At 40.1% G+C, this 21,583-nt stretch overlaps 1 protein-coding gene across 8 annotated transcripts in view; it reads right to left on the reverse strand.

Moving 5' to 3' along the window:
- Nucleotides 1-10,116: 10,116 nt before the first annotated feature.
- Nucleotides 10,117-21,583, reverse strand: part of SNAP25 (synaptosome associated protein 25) — an 86,935-nt gene continuing 75,468 nt past the window's right edge. For all 8 annotated transcript variants that reach the window (XM_023217858.2, XM_023217864.2, XM_023217863.2 and 5 more), the window contains 3 exons: nucleotides 20,518-20,643; nucleotides 18,156-18,300; nucleotides 10,117-11,408 (listed from right to left, as the gene is read on the reverse strand). In XM_023217858.2, the coding sequence (XP_023073626.1) occupies nucleotides 11,340-11,408; nucleotides 18,156-18,300; nucleotides 20,518-20,643 (340 nt within the window). In that variant the 3' untranslated portion in view covers nucleotides 10,117-11,339. The remainder of the gene's footprint in view (nucleotides 11,409-18,155; nucleotides 18,301-20,517; nucleotides 20,644-21,583) is intronic.

Below are 21,583 nucleotides of genomic sequence, written 5' to 3' on the forward strand. Positions count from 1 at the left end.
ACAGATTTGGGTAGAAGCAGAGGTCCTGGAACTAATTCCTTGCCTATACAAAAGGACCACTGTATTTCTGTTAAATAGATACTTAAGAATAGAATTGCCAAGTCAGTGTATGCATATAGCTTTAAGACTTACAGCCAAATGGTTTTCTAAAGTGGTTATACCAATTTACACTGCCACTTGCTGGGCATGAGAACTTCAATGGGATCATACATTTTCCGTGGTACCAGTCCAGGATTTTCCTGTGTTCCTAAGGACCCCAGGCCTAAGGAGGGGTCAGGCAGAGAATTCTATTGATCTGGAGTTTGGAATTTATAGTCCAGGATTGAAGAGCAGAACATGAAAGATGTTGATCCAAGAGTTGAGGCTGTCACACACTGGAGCTCTTGGCAGGATTGGAAATTGGGCTCATTGAGAGAAAACTTAGAAACAGACACTAGAAGTTTAGATTAGTTTGAAGGGCAAGTGCAGAGACATAAGAAAGAACATAAGAGAGTGGAGGTATGACTATTTTGGTTAAAGAATGACATATATGGAGTTTAAGATTGCTGAACTTTGGAGCAGTGTTGGATGAGCTGAGACCCAGGATGAGAACAGCTTTGTGGTGTAGGAGGGTGTATTCAAGGGCACCTTGGTGATGGCTGTGAGAATAAAGGAAGAGAGGGCAACCAAGGAACAGGTTATTTCGGGAAGACGAACTAGAAATAGCCTGAAGAGGCAAGGGAGAACTGAGTTCGTAAACAGCCCCTGTCCTCCAATCCTTCAGAAACCATTGTTATTTAAAAGCTTCTTTTTGTATTTTTTTCTGTAGTTCCTTTTTAAATACTTTTTTTTTTTCTTTGAGACAGAGTCTTGCTCTGATGCCCAGGCTGGAGTGCAGTGGTGCCATCTTGGCTCACTGGAACCTCTGCCTCCTGGGTTCAAGTGATTCTCCTTCCTGTCTCAGCCTCCTGAGGAGCTGGGGCTATAGGCATGCACCACAACACCCAGATAAGCTTTTTATCTTTTGTAGAGACAGGTTTTTACCATGTTGGCCAGATTGATCTCAAACTCTTGTTCCTTTTTAACTAGTAATGTCAGTTCTCCTCATTCTCTTCTGTGTTACCGTTTTGTCAAAATTGCTTGACTCTATTTTCTTTGGTGTTCCTTTTCCTTGTCTTCCTCTTCATGCTAAACTATCTGGTTCATTGCCTCTGGGTCTTTAGGATTAAAAGAAACAAAATCAAACATCAACCAAAAAACACCTTTCTTCATGTTATTATCTGTCATCCAAAACCTTAGATCCACTACCAATACTTAGAATATTTATATATTTAGCTTTTCCATCTAGTCTTGAGTTCATCCTGTTTGTCCTCTAAATTATTCTAGAACAGAGACTTTTAAAGATTTCTTTCTCGCCCTCTCTTTTTTTTTTTTTTTTTTTTTTTGGCCTCTTCTAACAGTGAAAGTGCTTTCAAACAAACTCTCCAATGAAACCCTATATATGGAACAGGCGAATGTGGAGCTGCTGTTACTGTATGCAACCTGAACAACGGGATGCAGTGCCCTGGGTAGGTGCCCTGCTTGCGTGGTCTCTCCCTCATTTCCCTCCCACAGTAGATGCTTCTTAAACACATCTTCTAATTTTCTTGTCGCCGTCTCTTATTCCACCCACAGCAGTGGCAATCAGTTTCATACAGGGTCTAACCAGCCTTACAGACGTGTGAGCTGATTGTCCCCACTGCAGCCCCACCTCTCTCTTCTGCCTTGGAATTTCTCTAGTCCTCTGGTGCAGGACATCCTTATAAATAACCCATTGTCATCCATGCACACAACCCAGAACAGGGAAGTAAACACCCTGACCTGTGGTAATCTTTAAGGTATATAAATGAAGGTTCTGAGAGTAGAAATTTACATGGGCCATTGTCACAGTCAAATCGATAGTTGTGGAAAACAAAGTGTGGCAATCCTTGACCAGAAGGAGTTGGGAATTGAGGGGCAAATGCAGCTCCCTTTCTTGTCCCAGGCAGATGGTCCTAATATGCATTACATAAGCTTCTCAGCTGTCCCATAGAATCAAACGTGCAGGTGGCTGTAGCATTGGCTGGCTAACTCCATAATGCATGCCTCCATTGATTTTCCAATGAGTTTTTTCACCATTCACTTTTTCATCTCTCATTCCTGCTCCCTGGAGTCACACTGCCAAAAAACTACTTAGACTTATTCCTCTATGTCAGGTTTTGTTTTCTAAGGCAGCATCCTGTAACATCTCCTAACTTGGAAAAAGCACTTCCAAGGTACTCCAAAGTTTCTTCTTGGTTTGAAATCATTGCTTTGGAATCAAATTATGTTGATTTGTTAGAAGAGATATCTTGACTGAAGAACAGCTAATTATTCTCATTGCTGAGCAGGCAATTTGCATTTAATGTACATAAGTGAAAGCTCTGAGAGTAGAAATTTAAATGGGCCGTTGTCATGGTCAAATCAATCCGTGTGGAAAACAAAGTGAATTTTTAGTGGAGCGGTATAAAAGCTCTAGCCCCTTGGAGAGTCTGTTTGGTCTGGTTTGGAGTTTTGCCTTTAATAACAAATGAAAGTACAGATTTAGGTCTCTAGGGCTTTCTATCTCCACAGCCTCTGGATGTTTAAAAACACACACCATTAGCACTTGCCTCATCTTTCCTAAACTGGCGGTTGTCACGGTTCATTTAAAGAAGTACAACAGTTCCTCGGAAGATAGCAGCCACCTCCCACACCCCTACACCCCCAGACACCCAGGATACATCTTGTGTATACTTAAGCTGTCTCTGACACACATAATTTCTTTTTCAACCCTGAGTAATCAGTCCTTTTTGTACCCTTAGTAAAGAGAACACTGTATTTTTGTACAGAAAAGGTGGGGAGGAAAGGAAAATAAAAGAAAGACCCCTTTCCTCCCAAAATTTCAGTGCAAATTCCCACAAAATAGCAACAAATAAAAGATAGAAAGGAAAAAAAAAAAAAACCACAGAAGTGTCCAGAATAAGGATATTTGTCAAGTGCTAATTGAGGATCCAGTTTTATTTGTACATTTTGAAATGTTTTCTTTCAAATTCTGGGTATTTAGGGGTTAATAATGTGGCTGAAACCCTGTTACTTTGAATAGGAGGGATTAGTTTTGCTGTTTCAGGATTAAGGTCAGTCTTATCAACAGGCTGTCAGCAGCCACCCTCAGCCCTACCTACAATCACTCTGCTCATGGTTCTCAAATCCTCCTTTGGGCTGCTGGACCACTGAGCCCCGTGATTTTTCTTTTGAATACCACTAAAGGGGAAGAATATTGGCATGTGCTCACTCTAAGACACACTGAGAGTTCACCTTAACTTTTTGTTTTCATAAGAGTCTAGGGTCAAAGAGGAGAGAAGAATTCCATATACCTCTTTGAGGTTGTAGTAGATTGATTGCAAAGACAGGCATACTATTCACCACTCTCCGTATGCACACTCTTTGCAATGTGACTGAAGAATTTTTTAACAAGAGGCAGAGCATATTTCTCTGTTTCTTGGATCTGGAAGGGTCTCGTGACTTGTTTTGGCCAACAGGACGTGTCAGAGGTGAAAAGCTTAGCCCTCAAGATAACTTGCATGCTTCCAATCTCTTTCTTGGACTCCTGACTTTGTCATGAGAACAAACCTTGGCTCCCTGCTGAAGAATGAGAGACTTTGTAGAGAAGGAGCCTCAGCCAATAGCTGGCCAACTCCCAGAAGCTGAACTACCCAGTGGGCTGTAGCTGACAACAATTACATGAGGAGTCCAGCAGAGACCAGAAGAACTGCCAGTCAAGCTTATCCTCAAATGCCAAACTGCAGAATTGCAAGCTAAATAAATATTTATTGTTTTAAGACACTATGTTTTGGGGCAGTTTGTTACCTAGTAGCAGCTAACTGATAACAGAAGTTCATCGCCTCCACCATATTCCTTGAATTTTTTGCCTGGCTTCCCTTATTATCATTAACAGTGCTGGCAAAAATGATAACAATAGGTAACAGGAAGATAGAACTGTAGAGTGTAAAAGTCGTTTGGGCTCATAGTAACATTTGGGGAATTATTCCTGTTTTCTGGACAGGAACAATAGAGAAAACAGTATTAATGCCCTTGACCTTGATGACTTTTGGGTAATGGTCAGAGACTGAGTTTTAATGGTGAAAAATTCAGTACCCCTACTGCTACAATTGGGAACATGGAGATACTTGGGCAGTTTAGTGGTAGACTCAAGAAAGGTATGAAACACGTTTGATGTGAAATTAATTTACCTAAGCCTAAGATGAAGTCCAGTGAGTACAACCTATGCACATACATGTGATGAGTGAATTTTCTAATTAAAAGTAGCAATAGAGGCCTTTTTCTGACCCTGATGGTGCTGATTGTGTTTCCTTTCACCTTAATCATCATCTTAGTGGTATGGAAGATTTACAAGGCAATTTAATGAACATTATCCCCATTGATATTCCCAACCACCTTGTGGAATCGGTAAGGCAAGCATCATGATGTCCCTTTTACTTATCCATAGACTAAAACTCAGGGAAGTCTTAATCAAGACTCCTGATTGAATTCTCTTTCCAGAGCATGTCTATGCTACCCTTTAGTGTGCAAGTTTGTGGGAGGCGGCACATTGCCTGTTACTATTAACTTTCATTTCTCCAACCCTTGTTTGGAGAGGGTGTAGTGATACCTGAGGACAAAGGCTAAATTTCATGGTGAAGGGCAGTAGGTGTAGGCAATCATTTTGGTATTGCTTTGCATGCAGCTTCTTGCTCAGCACCAAAGAATGCTGAGGGGCATTTCACTGAATCAGGATGGATCCAAAAAGTGCTGTGAAGCAGATGGAAGGCAGCACATTTCTCTACAGCAGTGTTTTGGGGGAGATGCTTCGGAGCTGACATGAATCTTGTGAAGGTGTTGTCTTAGTGGGACTCTCTGAAGCAGACCCTGAGACAAGGTTTTTTGGGCAAGTAGTTTATTTGAGAAGAGATTCCAGAAAAAAAAAAAGAAAAAGAAGTAGGAAAGGTGGGAAAGAGACAGAAAAGCAGATAGCCAGTAAAGCGATTGATAATTATCAGGTGAGTTATCACATGAGCAATTAGACATTGATTCAGCTGGGGAACTCTGGGAGACAATGCAGAACACACACCTTGGAGTTATCCCAACCTAGGGTCAAAGAAGCTGAGGTATCCACTCATCCATCCTCATCCATTTTTGATGACTGCTTGCAAGGCCATTAAAACTTCAGTGTTCTGGCTATCCCTTCCTCAATGCAGAGAATTACATGATTCTTCACTGACAACAGCCTTTTATGAACAGAAGTGTGTGCTTGGAGGATGTGGGCAAGGCATCAGAAGGGTCTGGTAGGAGGATTATGGGCCAAATTTTTCTGATTTCTTTATGGAGATAGGATCATAAACTCAAGGCAGTCAACCCCCTGAATAGAATGGTCTTGAAGCTGTGTTGTGGCAAGAGGCTAGAGGAGCCAAGGATTGTGTAATGGTGGGTGGTGAACACTAGCTGGAGGCATTCTGCTTGGGATTGCTCCTCCAGAACAGTGAGACAACTGAGAGTGTTGGCAACTCATCCGGGGAGAGCTGCGGGTACCACAGTTAAATGCCTTGATAATGGTTCACTTTTCCTTGGTTTTCTTATTTCCTACATTCTAAGAGACAGACTTGAGTTTCCAAAACTTAAATAACCTGAGGTAGGTACACAGCAAACATGTTTGAAGGTAAATTAGTAAGTGGATGATTGTATGAAGACCTAAATCTTGGACCATGAGGTCAACACCTTCTACTCTTCTAAGAAAATTTGACTCGACATTCATTCCTTGCATACCACTTGTCTCATTATCTGAACTTGCTTCCTTGCTCACCGGGCCAAGGGTTTGGAACTTTATTCTAGCATATGTAGGAAATACTTCACATGAGTACTGAGTTGCAGAGGAAGTACTCCACTATCATTAAATAAAAAGATAGAGGCAATTTGTACTTTCATTTCATCACTTTCAGCCTCTGCTTCTCCAGTGGGTCACTCTGGACCTATTTTAATTACTCTAAATCTTGAAGAATTCCCTGACTAAACTTCACTTTATTGGTGAAGTCCTTCCTGATCATTCTATTTTACAGTAACACCTAGCTATGAATTGAATGTGTCCCCTCCAAAAGTTGTGTTGAAACTTAAACCCCATTGTGATGGTATTAAGAATGGGGGCTTTTGGGGAGTGATTAAGTCATGAGAGCTTCACTCTCATCAATGAACTAGTGCTTTTTAACAGGGCTGGAGAGAACTAGCTTAGTCCCTTATGTCCTTCTACCTTCTTCCATGTGAGGACACAGAGTTTGTCCCCTCCAGAGAATGCAGCAACAAGGCACCATCTTTGAAGCACAGAGAGCAGCCCTTACCAGACGTCCAATGCTGGTACCTCAATCTTGGACTTCACAGTCTTCAGAACTGCGAGAAATAAATTTCTTTTATTTATGAATTACCCAGTCTATGGTATTTGGTTATAGCAGCACAAGTGGACTAAGATACACCCTCTCTCCTACCTCTTATGCTCTGCACCCCATTCATTGTGTTGCATTTCTCTACAACATTTACCATTCCATACACTTTATACATTGTTAATCTCTCTCTCTGTAGATTGAGTGTAAGTTCAGTTAATGCAAGGAATTTTCCCTGCTTTGTCTGTTTGCTTTTTGTTTCTCCTATTGCTGTTTTTCCAATATGCAGAATAAGGCTTGGTATACAATGGAAGCTCAATAAATATTTCTTGAATGAATGAGTGAATGAAAGGTAGGTTCACCAGGACCTTCTGCTATGACATCTAGTCCATCTTTCTTTGCTTCTCCTTGTTGAACCAAATGTCTCCAGGAGTTTCTTGGCTGGCTGAATTGACAGAGGTGCATTCCTGAAATGCATATTCCAGGACTCTCTAAAACTTCAAAGTCACACACATCTGGCTTAAATCACACCCATATCACTTATTAGCTGAGAAAGCTTGCTCAAATAAACTATCAGTTTCTTCATCTGAAAAACGGGGCTAATAATGCTGGTTTTGCCAAATTGCCAAGCTCTTTTTTTAAAAGAGTTTAATGAGTCAACATAAATGAAGCACTTAGCACAGTGTCTGGCATGTACTAGAAAGATGATCACAAAATATGAATATTCTTTCCTTTCTTTTCCTGTTCAATGCAATCATCAATTTATTAATGAATTAGTGACACAGAGATTGGGGAAAGTTGGTGAAAGCAGTGGCTGTAGGAGGATGTGGAAGAAGGGTAACAGAAATAGAAATGAGAGTCCGACAAGAGAAAAGGACTCTGTTACTGGGATCTGAGGCCACCCTTCCCCTTCTGGTCTTTTGTAGAAGGGTCCTCTACCAGTGCCAAGTACAAGGGAGGTAGAAGATTGAGTTTTCACAGTGATCCACATTGCCCTAATCATTTCATTTCTAATGTACTTTCTGAGTTAGCGCATTACCCAGAGCTGATTCATCCCTGGGGCATAGGTCTCCCTTTAGCCTAATGGAGATGACTGCATACAAGCTGTGGTTGGATAATCTCAATCATCAAAAGAAATATGCTTCAGAAAGAATCATGTGACAGGCCTTAAAGCAAAATGTCTGCATCTTACTGATTTGTTTTTCTAAGACCACCAGAGTGGGCACAAAAGAACCAGCGAGTAGGCAAGGCTAAAAGCAAAACTGCAAATTTATTCTTTGGTCATCTAGCTTCAGGGACTGGAGCTGGGGGGGGGGGGGGGGGGGGGTGGAGTTTCTAATACAGTCCCGACAAGAGTGGGGGCTGAGAAAGCCCGCCCCCGGCGCATCTGCTGGGAGCGACTTTTCTAGGAGTGGAAGGGCAATAGGCGGGTCACGGGCATGTCGGGGGAGGGGGGGGGGGGCGCTCCGCAGGTGCCACCAGGTAAATCTTGGTCTCCTCGGATTGACATCACCTGGTGCATGCCTGATTAATCTGCACCTTCCCGGCCGTCAGCTGCATTCTTGCACACATGGGAAGAGTTGGTGGTGAAGAAGAACCCGGAAGTGCACCATCCTGCCTCCCTTCGTCCAAACACTTACTTTTCGTGTATCCAGTGAAAGGTTTTAATTACTCAAACGATGTGGAAATGCACTCACTCATCTGGCTAAGAACAGATGGAGTCTGGAACAGAATTTTCAAATGTAGCCCGTATTTGACCTCTTGGCAGCTTTGACATGTGCAGTAAATTTATTCACCTTTCCCATCTTCTAGCATCCTTTCTACTACCTTCATTTTAAGGAATAAGTTTGTTGTTACTACTGTTCCTTACAATAACTTACAAAAGCCTCTGGCTACTTACAGAGCCTGTTCTCAGGCTTGGGAAAAAGTTAAAGAACTACACGTATTTACTGTCATCACTGTTCTTGCTCCTTAATTGTTCTCACCAAACCTCCAGAGATGCTTTTATGGGTAAAATTATCTGACAGTCAACCAAGGCAACGAGGATGAATGTATCTGCATTGCTACTATGGGGATGTAGAGAGAGGTGGAGGAGGTGGCAGGGGTGACGGAAGTGATGATGATGATGTTGGCAGAAGAGATGGCGGTGGTCAGGTGGTGGTAGTGATGGTGGCAGTGGGAGTGGCGGTGGCGATGGAGGTGATGATGGTGATTATAATGGTAATAAGGGTGGAGGTAATGGGCATGCTGGTTAAGATGGTGTGGAGGTGGTAGAGCCAGTGGAAAAGGTAAGGTGGTGGTAATTGAGGCAGTGGTGGTGTTAGTAGGAGTAGGGATAGTGATGGTGGAGGTGATGGTGGTGGAGGTGATGGTGGTGGAGGTGTTAGTGGTGGTTGTGGTGGGACAGGCAATGATGTTGGTAAAACTGTGGGGCAAGTGAATAAAAAATCTTACGTCTACACAAAACTTTTACATCAACGTTCATAGCAGCGTTATTCGTAATAGTCAAAAAGCGGCCGGGCACGGTGGTTCATGCCTGTAATCCTAGCACATTGGGAGGCCAAAGCAGGTGGATCACCTGAGGGCAGGAGTTTAAGACCAGCCTGGCCAACATAGTGAAACCATGTCTACTAAAAATACAAAAAAAAAAAAAAAAAAAAAAAAAATAGCTGGGTATGGTGACAGGCGCCTGTAATCCCAGCTACTTGGGAGGCTGAGGAAGGAGAATCGCTTGAACCGGGAGGCAGAGGTTGTAGTGAGCCAAGATCATGCCACTGCACTCCAGCCTGAGCGACACAGCAAGATTCTGTCTCAATAAATAAATAAATACATAAATAAATAAGTCAAAAAGCAGAAACAATGCAAATATTCTTAATCTGATGAATAAACAAAATAGTATCTATGCATACAATAGAATATTATTTGGCAATAAAAGAATGAAGTACTGATCTGTGATACAACATGGAGGAACCTTGAAAACATCATGCTAAGTGAAAGAAGCCAGTTCCCGAGGACCACACATTGTATGATGCCATTTATATGAAATGTATAGGCAAATCTATAGAGATAACTAGGAAACCAGTAGTTCCCTAGGGCTGGGAGAAGTGAGATGGGAGTGATTGCTAATAGGTATGGGATATTTTGGCGGCAGTGATAAAGGTGTTCTAAAATTAGATTGCATATCTCTGTGAATATACAAAAAAATTTAATTATATATTTAAATGGGTGAATTTCATAGTGAGTCAGTAAAGCTGTTTAAAAAAAACAGGGAGTCGGTGGTGGTGTGGTAGTGAAGACCTCAATTTTAGATGGTGGAGATTTTGTGGAAAGGATGGAAGATTGGAGTTGATAGACACCAGATATACCTGAACCTGTGTAGGGCCATGCCTGGGTTCCATAGATATTTTTCCCATAATTTTTTTTCTATGTCTTCTGGATAACTACATTTTCTTCCTTAGTCAACGCTGAATTCACAAGGTAATTCTAGAGCAGGTTATGAGAACCAAGCCAAGCTGTCTGTTGCCACTGGAATCATGCTTAAATCTTATCTTTTCCCCCACACTGTCCTCGGCACACAGAACTGATTTTTAGTAGCTGGGATAGGGTAGCCAGGCTTTCTCTTCTCATGTGAGTGCAAAATCAGGCGAGTCCATGAAGAAATTAAAGCAGATCATCTGGAGTCTATAATTTTTAATAATTTTAAACTAGCTACAAAATGTCAATCACGTCACAAACTGACAGAGGAGACAGGAGGAATTTAATATTACATGCTATAATGATATTTATCTCACAGTTTATATTTCATTCATTTATATTATTTTTTAAAAGGTTTCTTTATCAGCTACTAAACATCTCAGCAATTTGGTGTGCATAGCTCTAGATTAAGCAACAAAGAATTGTACCGATAACAAACCACAGGGGAAATGGTGGTTAGTAAGAGTCAGCCTTATAAAATTTACATCCACACTGTTTCACAGCAAGATTGCTTTCTCCAAAACGTAGCCATCAAAAGCAGCAAACAAACCCTATATTACATCCATTTGACATAATTTCAGCCAAACATATATTTTGCTGGAAATGATTAAATGGTGAGTGTGTCAAATCCATCTTTTTTAAAATTCTTTTTTTTAAAAAAAGGATGATTATGATTTAGAAGTCTCTATATATTGACAGGAAAAAAGTGACACTACTGCACTTTTGCTGGTATAACTTAATCTTGACAGTGTCTCAATACTGAGCATGCTTTGTTGTTGTTCTGTTGTTGTTGCTGTTGTTTTATGTGTGTGTGTGTTGTCTCATCAGTATGCTACTGTCATGGAAAGTTTTTGTTTAAGTAGGAATCTAAAAATCTATTTAGTTCTCATGCATAAATGCATAAATCACATCACTTTTAGTGCAATGCCTGTTATGTAATTCCACATTGTCTAATCATGAAATCATAAAGACAGATAACAGCCATGAGGAACCGAAGACGGCACATTTTGAGAGATTCAGAGCCTGACACTCAAAGGACTGTGGCAGTAGCTCTGTGGAATGTCACAGTTTTACAAGAACAATACTGTGGATTGAAAGAATCAACAGCACATTGAGCATTCCTAAATTGTTGTTATTCAGCAAATGCCACTGAGGAGAGAAAAGGAAAAATGAAACTCAAGACATCAAGGAGTTAGAGCCACAAAATGACCACTATATACAACCTTTGGAAAGAAAGAGACCCAGAGAGAACAAAAGACACAAAGTATTGTTGGGAAGCTGACAGATGACACAGGACAACATTCACAATGGGGGTGGACTGATGTGTGTTATGTGTGCAGACCTACTAGATAATACCATGAGAAAAGCATGAAGGAGCTATCTTGCCCGATAGCATTCAGAGGAGAACACAGGTGGGCACATTTAACCACTTCCCAGCATCTTTGTTGCACGTTGGTTGGCCTCATCAATTCTGGTTTTGTTGGAATCAGCCTAGAAAAGGGGGAAAAGAAACAGAACTCAGGTTACCCCTTAAAAATCCATTCACCCTTCTGGGTCCAGGTCCAATACTTCCTCTTGGGGGACACCACTAAAAACCTCCTTGGTCAGCATGGGCCATCCTTTCTTTTGTCTTCTCAGAACGACAGCTATGGCTCTACTTGAACGTGATGGTAGAAGCTTAATTTTCATTTTCAATAATTTTCCCTACCAGAGAGCAGAGGCTTATATATGATTTATCTTTCTATCCTGGAAAGACACTCAATGACTTCTATGGTAGGCATTCACATCTGTTGGACCAAGTTGAATTACATTTCTTATACAGTAGGATTGAAACCATGGCTAATTTATTAGCAGCGTCCCTTTGAACAAATCACATCTTGGGGCTCAGCTTTCTCCAACCTGGATGATAAAAAATATTGCTAATGAGCATGAGCATGTACAGTGGACCCTTGGACCTCATGGGCTTGAACGGTGTGGATCCACTTTTACATGGATTTATTTCTTTCTCTCTTTCTTTCCTCCCTCCCTCCCTCTCTCTCTCTCTCTTTCTTTCTCTCTCTCTCTCTCTCTTTCTCTCTCTCTCTCTCTTTCCTTCTTTCTTTCTTTCTTTGACACAGGGTCTCACTCTGATGCCCAGGCTGGAGAGTAGTGGTATGATCATGGCTCACTGCACCCTCGACTGCCTGGGCTCAAGTGATCCTCCCACCTCAGCCTCCTAAATAGCTAACACCACAGGTGCATGCCACTATGTCTGGCTAATTTTTCTATTTTTTGTATAGATGAAGTCTCACTATGCTGCCCAGGCTGGTCTCAAACTCCTGGGCTCAACCAGTCCTCTCTCTTCAGCCTCCCAAAATGCTGAGGTTATAGGCATGTGCCATTGTGCCTGGCCAGGATTTTTTTCAATAAATATATTGGAAAATCCTTTGGAGATTTGCAACAATTAAGGCAAACTTGGAGATGAATGTGTTACTTAGAAATATTAAGAAAATTAAGAAAATATTAGCCACGTCATGAATGCATAAAATATATGTAGATACTAGTCTAGTCTATTATTTACTACCCTAAAATACATACAAATCTACTATGAAAAGTTAAAATTTATGAGACTTAAACAAACATAGACTATGCATGGGACTATTTGCAGTTGAGAGAAATGTAAAGATGCAGTATTAAATCATAATCGTATAAAATTAACTGTAGTCCATACTGTACTACTCTAATAATGTCATAGCCACCTCCTGCTATTGTGGTGAACTCAAGTGTTGTGAACATCCATTTAAAATGCTCTGTGATGCTAATCCTCCTCATCATCTCTCCAGTAAATTGCATAGTGCAGTAAAAAGTGATCTCTTGCAGTTTCACATTTTTAAAAAATCATGTTTAGCCCAATACGGTAAACCTTGAATAACATCATGGCATCCATACAGAGTGCCACCAGTGATGCTAGCAGTGCTACCAAAAAGCAAAAAAAAGTCACAACATTTCAAGGAAAAGTTGAATTGCTTAATATGTTCTGAAGATTTCAGACCGATGATTCTTCTTGTAAACAAATTGTATAAACTAATGGTATCAATAAATACAGTGTAGTATTATAAATGTATTTTATCTTCCTTATGATTTTCTTAATAACATTTTCTTTTATCCAGCTTACTTTATCATAAGAATACAGTAAATAATACATAAAACATAGATGTCAATGGACTTTTTATGTCATTAAGACTTCTGGTCAACAGTAGGCTATTAGTAGTTAAATTTTGGGGAGTCAAAAATTTTCAGCTGCATGGGGGTTGACACCCTAAATCCCCATGTTGTTCAAGGGTCAACTGTACTTTGTTCCACTCGTTAAACTTTGACAACATCAAGATTAACAACATCAACTATAAAGTGTGTACTATTATTAGCTCCCTTTTCCAAATGAGAAAAGCAGGCAGAAAGGATCTGGAAAATTTGTCTGAAGTCTTAGTACTAATAAATGGAGAAACCAGAGTCTGAATGCTAGCAACCTGGAGTCAGAATCTACACTATTCATGACTTACTATTCAATTTGTCGAGATCAAATGAGTTTATACACATAATGTGCTTGGAATAATGTTTTGCAAAATGAAGGGCTCATTAGTTTATCTTGCAATTATTGTTACTGTGTGAAAACTTGGGCTTGCTTCTGAGATGCTTAATAGTTTTTAAGTGCATTTCTGAAGACTCATTTCTATGAGTTTCCTAACTGTCTTGTCTTTAACAGGTGCACATTTACCATGATTTTGTAACTGACTGGCTTTAATCTCTTGGTTGATCTCTTTACTGCTTGGGTTACGTGTGTAGTATATGCAGCATGTAACCAAGGGCTGCTACCAGCATAAATCTTTAAACTCCAGAAAATGAATGATTCCCATCACCCCCGAGAAAAATGCATCAGCAAGCAGAGGTGAAGACAACGATTCTGTTGAGACTGTTCTTTTGTCCTTCCCTGACTGGTAATGCTGTCTATCCTTCTACAGCCTGGGAAGAAGAGGAGGCGGCTGCCAGGCAGTGTGGGGAATCCGAACTGTTTTTCTCTCAACCAGTATCACTCAGTGATTACCAACTTTGTACCTATTGCAGTGCTGTACTTCCCTATTTCTACTGAGCTGAGTCTTCTGTATTCAGTTCATATTGTGAATTCTCAGGACATTAGAATTATCCACGTTCAAATAGAAATTTGCAAAGTTAAAATAAACATATTTCTACATTAAGCATAACTTGGAATTACCTGGCAATGGTTCTCTGTCATCTGTTTGGATAATTGAGATTTGTCTTTTAAAATCGGCATTTACATAGTAAGATAGGGCATTGATTTTGAGTGTTTTGAACTGCAGACTCATATTTTTGGCCTTAGGTTTCTCAACTGGAAAATGGATAATCTCTCCAATTTTACTTGGTTCTTAAGCCCTCCCCTTCCAGCTACAAATGGTATCAGAAATAATGACACTTCAGTGCAAAGGAAAATTACAGGATCAGAGCAATGTGAAATATTCCTGTAGATTGAATTATTATTTTGCCAGACTAAACGCTTTGAAAAGCTCAAATGAGAAAAATAATTCATTTAAAAATGATGGCATTTCTGAGCACAAACATTCTAGGATCTCCTGTACAAGAATGCACTAAGGAGCCTTCACTTGGGGATATTTGAGGTTACTCTGGATATCATCAAAGGATGTGGGAGGAGCTTTGTATTTCTGTGTACCACGATGAGGGAGGAGCTGAAACAGACTTATGTTCAATGAGCATCTGTGATTTCCACCTAACTTACTTCTGAAGCATATGAAAATTCCACCCCATGCAATATTTGACACAGAAAGTACTGCCCCTTTATTATATAAAAGAATTAGCTCCTTTTAGAAAAAAAAAAAAGTCTGGAATCTCCTTGCAGATGTTTTCCTGGTATTTGGAGAATGCTCCTATGATCACCCTACTTATATGCTGTAGGACTTTATTTATGATGGCTGTCCCATTCCAGTTCTTATGTTTCAATTTAGAAAATTCTAAATTTGCTGGAGTGCAACATATGTTACATGTTTGTCCTTGTGAGAAGGCCAGGATGACCACCAGAGAGCCAGTAAAAGGTGAGAAGGAGCTATTTAGCCCATCTTCTGAATACTCTGGGAATCTCAACTTCAGACCATGCCAGGTAACTTTTAGGACCCAGCTCAGACTTCCAGCCTGTTCTGATCCTAGGTCTGAATGGTTCTCTTACTATCCTTCAGGTGAGGCAACCAGGTCACAGAGCTGGTGAATGGCAAAACCCTATTAGAACTCAAAGTCTTAGCTCTCAAATGCTGTGTTTTCTCACTGACAGAAGAACGTGAGGACTGCTAAAGCGTCAGCCTCACTGTATTCCAACGTGTGCCTGTCATCTACCACTGACAACTTTATTTTTATTTATATATTTGCTTATTAGAGATGGGATCTTGCTCTGTTGCCCAGGCTGGGGTGTGAGTGCAGTGGCACGATCATAGCTCACTGCAGCCTGGAACTCCTGGGCTCAAGGAATTCTCCCGCCTCAGCCTCTGGAGTAGCTGGGACTGCATGCCTAACTTACCACTGATAACCTTAAATCAAAGTTTGAACATTGCTAAGGTATTTTCTTAGCAACAGTTCCCATAAACCCTCTGATGTGGGTTTGCTTCCAATTCAGTAAGTTTTCTGAAAAAATTATGTTTTAGCCTTAGAAGGTATATCTATATATGGTTGTTTATTTATATATATGGTTATTTATATATAGTTATTTATTTATATATAAGATTGGTTATTTATATATCTATATATAAATATATATATTAATAAATATATACATAATACATATATTTATATATAAGTACCCTTAAGTGGAAAATGAGATTTTTAAATAAAGTAATTTCTTGACAATTCATGAGGATGTATTGAAAATCTCATTGTTAAGGACTCCCAAAACTTCACTATTGATCCAAGTGATGAGAAAAGAACATGATTGATAGAGCTGGGTAAAGGTTGCTGTTGGAGTCAGGAGAGACTATGATAGAAACATCACAAGACTCTCCTTACCCCTACAGTGTGATTGTAATTACATCTTAGATATGCAGGACACTTCTGCATACTGTTTCCTGTTATCAGAAATGAGAACTTCAATGAAAAGGTGGAAATCTATTAATAATTGTGCAGTTCATGAGACATGATCATTTGGGGCAATGCTGGGTTGAAGCGGGCTCTATTTAAATCATGTGTGGATTTTGATTCTGAAAAAAGGGGGCTATTTAAAGTGTTGACTGGAAACTAATTATTCAAAGGCAATTAGACCCTTCACCCACTTCAATGATTCCACACTCGAGGAATGATACAAATTGAAATAGTCATTACCCATCCCACCTGCCTGGCTTCTGATTAAACCTTGTAACTGTATATGTCTCTGTCTTTATAGTACACTGGGCCTAGAAGAAAACCTCCTTAAAGATGAGAACTAGAAATGCAAAGTGGCAGAATCAAGATGCCACTTGCCTTTCCAGGAACACATTTTCTTGCTTAAAGTTCAACTCTGTCAATAAAAGTTTGACCCTTCTATTAGTAAAGACTCTCCTTCTGGAACCCTAATTGGCTTTGATGCATTATCTAGCTGCATCTGCAAGTAAAGTGGGTCCATTAATAGAAAATGAATACTTCCTGTTTTTTTTCAAATCGTTTCTGTTGGAGGGCAGCTCAGCAATGATTTCTTAGTTCATTATTCTGGGCCGTAATGGGTTAGGTCAGCTTGTGTTGGCTCTAGTGAGTTTTGAAACTCTCAATATTATTCTAATATCTATTGATTTACACAGCATTAAAAGCTTTATCATGTGAAAGCCTTCTTAACAATGATAAGCATGCCATTACTTGCAAAAGTAAGCAAAGCACAAGTATTTTGCCAATCAGCACTAAAGTTTGCATAGCTCATATCGATCAGGTAAAATATGCAATCAGATATTTTTAACATGGAGTATGTACAACACAACAGGACAAAGTGTTCCCTTTATGCCTATTTATTCCTTTTTCAAGTCATTGGAGGCTACTTGCATACCAAGAAACTACTATTTAGGTTTATGATTCTAAAAGTCTTAAAAGTATCCTTCTCTGCTCACCAAAATGGAATGAATTATGTTAAGAAAATTCAGGATATCAGACAAAGAACTTCAACATCTCCCAGGGAATAAACACACAACATAAGTTATCCACATGGAGTAGATTAAAGATGTACAATTATCATTAAATCTATAATGCCTCTATTTCTCCCTTTTAGCATTTGGACATAAGAGTTTGTAATCAATATTCAAGACCCTACTGATTGAGGAAAGGGCATGAAACATGGAAATATAAATTATGTTGGAGTTCTGTGTTGTAGAATATCAGGTTTTGGTGCCCTAGGTCTCTTTATAGGAACTTTCCAGTGTTTCTTTCCAATCTCTTCTAATTTTAAGCCCCCACACACACCCCTTCCCAGTCTACTCCCTCCAGTCTTTCTTATGGCCCACGTTGACATGGTGGATCCTAGAGCCAAGTCTGGTGTCCTTGTGTAAACTCAATTTCATCATATAAAATTCCCTATTTTTAGTTCTGGGTATGTGAACTGTTAAACTGGAAATGGAACCTGGATATTTTTGAATTATCATTAAAGCTTTGGCATTTATAAAAACAAAGCTCATAATCATGTCCTGGCTAAACTGACCATTCTTCCCCCATTTTCTGATTCTATCCCTTCACCACCTCCACTTGACAAGCTATTAATACTAACCATCCTTCAAGATTCAATTCAAAGTCAACTTATTCTGAGATTTTCCCGAACTTTGCCTCTTGAGATCTTTCCTTATCTAACCTTGTTTTTAGCATTTTATCTGTGGATCTCTTACTGAATTATATTTTGAGTGATAGAAAATTCATCTGGAGGCTTGCTGCCTCCCATAGGCTGTGAATTTCTTTGCAGTAGGGGTGGTGTCTTTCTCATGTGTATGTGGCCCACAGTGCCTAGCACAATGCCTGGCTGACAGGAGCCTTTGAGAATATTTGCTGAATTAAATTTGACCCTCTTATTTTCACTCCAATTCTGTTGCTGAGTCCTATATTTTTCTCTTGGAAAATGAAAAACATTTCTAGCTATCAGTGAGCCTGAATCCAAGGTTGTGTTTTGAGGATCTTGTTATGCCCTTCACACTTCCTGATGGTCATTTCAGAAGTAACTCGTAGTAGCGACGTGCTCACCTTCTCCATGATCCTGTCGATCTGGCGATTCTGTGTATCGATCTCATTGCCCATATCCAGGGCCATGTGACGGAGGTTCCCGATGATGCCGCTCACCTGCTCCAGGTTTTCATCCATTTCATTTTCTCGGGCATCATTTGTTACCCTGGGATCCAAAGAGCAAGTTTTAAAAGACAGAGGGTGGAAAACATACTGAATACCAAGGACCCAAATCATACTGGAAACCTGTAGTCCTCTGCATGTCAACTTTATCTACCTTTAATCTCCATCCAGTACAAAAACACATTTTAGCTTTCATACATTAAAAATAAAAAAAAAGTTTAAAATTGCATTTTGAACCCTTGAATTTCTATTCTTAAAGAAGGTATATTAAATAGATTAATTTATCTACTTTCTCACTCCTTCCATTATGTCATTTCCCCTTCATGTGTTTATTTCAATTTTTATTATTTAAGAACGAAAACATTTTGTTTGAAAAGACTTTAGGTCAGAGCACGAAGATGGAATTAGACAGAAATGGTATTCTTATTTCTAAGAATATTCTTAATATTTCTAAACTCAAATTAAGTCTCAAAATTTCTAAGACTCAAATTAAGAATACAATAAAAAGCTTATTGTGCTAAGTCACAGTCTCTGTGCTCATCTCTTTTCACACTTGAGATTCACACCAATGGTAAGAGTAATGATAATTACAGTCTGCCCCTTAACCCTGCTTGCTCCCAGGAACTCCAAGGAGAGATACTTGTTCAAGATGATTTTTATTTGCTCATATGTTAATACCATAGGTTTCTTAGTGGCATGGTGCATCGGTGATTTCAGAGTCAAAAACTGTGACAAAAGAGTATTGTTTCAGGTTGAGTGAAGTGGGAATGGGAGGAAGGAGCTGACTCACAACACACATTACATTTTTTCACAGTCCAACTTGAAAGTTAAGGAGGTACTTATTTCAGAATTTCCCTAGTATATATGGTATTGAGTTAAAATATATTCAGAAGGGTTAAAATCCTTCCCCCATGGTGACTCCCAATGTAGACTGGCTCATTACGGTTTCAAAGGCAGCCCAGGCCAGAGAAAATTAAAAAATTAAAGGAGAACTTTCTAGCTCTTTCCTGTAGGGAAGAAGTTTATTTAAATGGTCATCAACAGCTAAGAGATACTTCTAGTTCGATGGTGCTTGGCCCTGAGTGCATATCAGAATCACCTGAGGAGATTTAATGGGCCACAGGTGCTTGTGTCTCACTTCAAGAGATTCTGGTTCAATTGGTGTGGAATGGCCCAAATATTGCTATTAAAAGAAAAAAGTCTCCCCTGGTGATTCTAATGTACAGCCAGGCTTAAGAACCCTTGGTCTACCTTCCCTGGAAGCAAACGGAGAGATGAGTTCTGAATTGGCTGATGTGTGTAACTTGAGTTTTTGTTTTTTTGTTTTTAAGGAAATGCCCCTGAGTCATAATTTGAACTTTTTAAAATAGATATTTAAGTTGTCTTTTGATTCTAGGTTTCAAAATAAATCATCAATAAGAAGCTAATTATTCTCTATTTTCACTCGAAATCCATTCTTGGACCTTCTTTGCTCTGTGCTCTCAGGAGCTGACCTCATGACTATATCACCCAGTTTCTCTTACCCTCTGGCTTTCAGTAGGCTTTGGCTAATGGCCAATGAAACTGCAGGGCAAGAGGAGTGAGGGGTTAAGCATTTATTTCCCTCTTTCACTCCCTGTTAGCTTTGGTAGTGGCTGTATTTCTCTACTGATAGTTTCTTGCCCACAGTTGTAACTATTGCTGGGTTCTGATAATCATTCCTTCTCCTGTCCCCCAGGACTATGGTGGTAACAGCTTCCTGCTATTGCTAGTTCAGAAGTGCTTCACCATTCCTTGTTATTAGTCCTGCCCACCCTTCTGTAAGTAGTCTCTTTTATAAGCTCTATTCAATTAAACTCATGGAATGTGACTTGCGCCTACTGCCACATTGAGTCTGGATGTGGTCATGTGACTTGCTTTGTCTAATGAAACTGGCAAATACAAGTTAAGCAAGCAAAGGTTTGATAAGTGCACTGAGGCTTGCCCCCTTGGAATGCTGCTACCACCATGTAAGGAACCTGGGCTCTCTTGCTGAAGAGGCCACATGGAGAAGAACGGATATGCCCCACCAACAGCCCCAGCCAACCACCAGACAAGTGAATGGGGCCATCTTGGATCACCCCACCCAGGCAAGGTCCAGGGAAGGCTTAGAAAAGAACACTCAACCGGCATGTAGATTAATGAGCAATAAAATGATTGTTTTTCAGAAAACCATTCAGTTTTGGAGTTGTTTGTACTTGACAACAGAGAACCGCTACAGTGCATGCTGCATGAGGCTCACCTGCGGATGAAGCCGCCACTGATGGCCATCTGCTCCCGTTCGTCCACTACACGAGCAGGCTGGCTGGCCACCACTCCGTCCTGATTATTGCCCCAGGCTTTTTTGTAAGCATCACTTGATTTAAGCCTATGCAAAAGAGAGGGTGAGTGACAAGGCACAGGGGTAGAGGAGCAAGCTCTCAACAATTGTCACTTCTTCAAGAGAAGAATCGAACCAAGCGAATGAGTTTTAAGTCGAGGCATTAGAGAATACCGATATATCATAATCCAGACCCAAACAGTTGGCCACCACCATGCCTCAGCTACTCAACATTTCCCTTCCAATCGAGTCCATTGCAATGGACTGCAATCTTTGCCCACAAGGTTGTTCTTGTTTTGGTTTGTTTCGTGGTTTAGTTTGGATTTCGGACAAGGACTAAGGTAGCTGGAGGACATTTAGTTCTATTTTAGTGATGTGGTTATATTTGAAGACACAAAACACACAGAAAAACATACTGGCAGACAGACACAAAACAAGACTGCCAAGTAGAGTGTGCACATCACACCACAGCAACACACTGTCATCAAGAAAACATCCTCAACTAAGTTTTTACAAACCATCATGCAAAGATCCCTGTGAAATATATATATATATTTTCCCAACACATGTGGAACTAACATTTCCAAATCTCCATGAAGGACATAAAGGATTGGTGGTTGGCCAAGAGTGATGGTCTTTGCATTGCCTCTAGAGTGATTTGAATTAGATAATATATCGGTACTTCCAAACAGTCACCATACATCCAGAGTTGATGTACAAACCTTTGTCCACAGAGACAAAAAGTAAAAGAAGCATAGTGAAATGAATGCAGGAAAATAGAAGAGAGAACAAGCCATCTAGCACCGAAAAGGGAAACCCCTCTATGTCTTCTTCATGCACCAGCTACAGGCATGAGTAAAAAAGTGAAGCATTCTCATTTAAGCCAAACTACTCCAGAAGTTGACCATTCTCGAAAAAGGCACTAGCAGGACAGTAATAGCCTTCATGAGGATTTGAAACGCAGGTTCGGTAGCTTCTTTGTTGGGCT

Source organism: Piliocolobus tephrosceles, chromosome 20 (genome assembly GCF_002776525.5).
Source record: "Piliocolobus tephrosceles isolate RC106 chromosome 20, ASM277652v3, whole genome shotgun sequence".
Lineage (NCBI taxonomy): Eukaryota > Metazoa > Chordata > Mammalia > Primates > Cercopithecidae > Piliocolobus > Piliocolobus tephrosceles.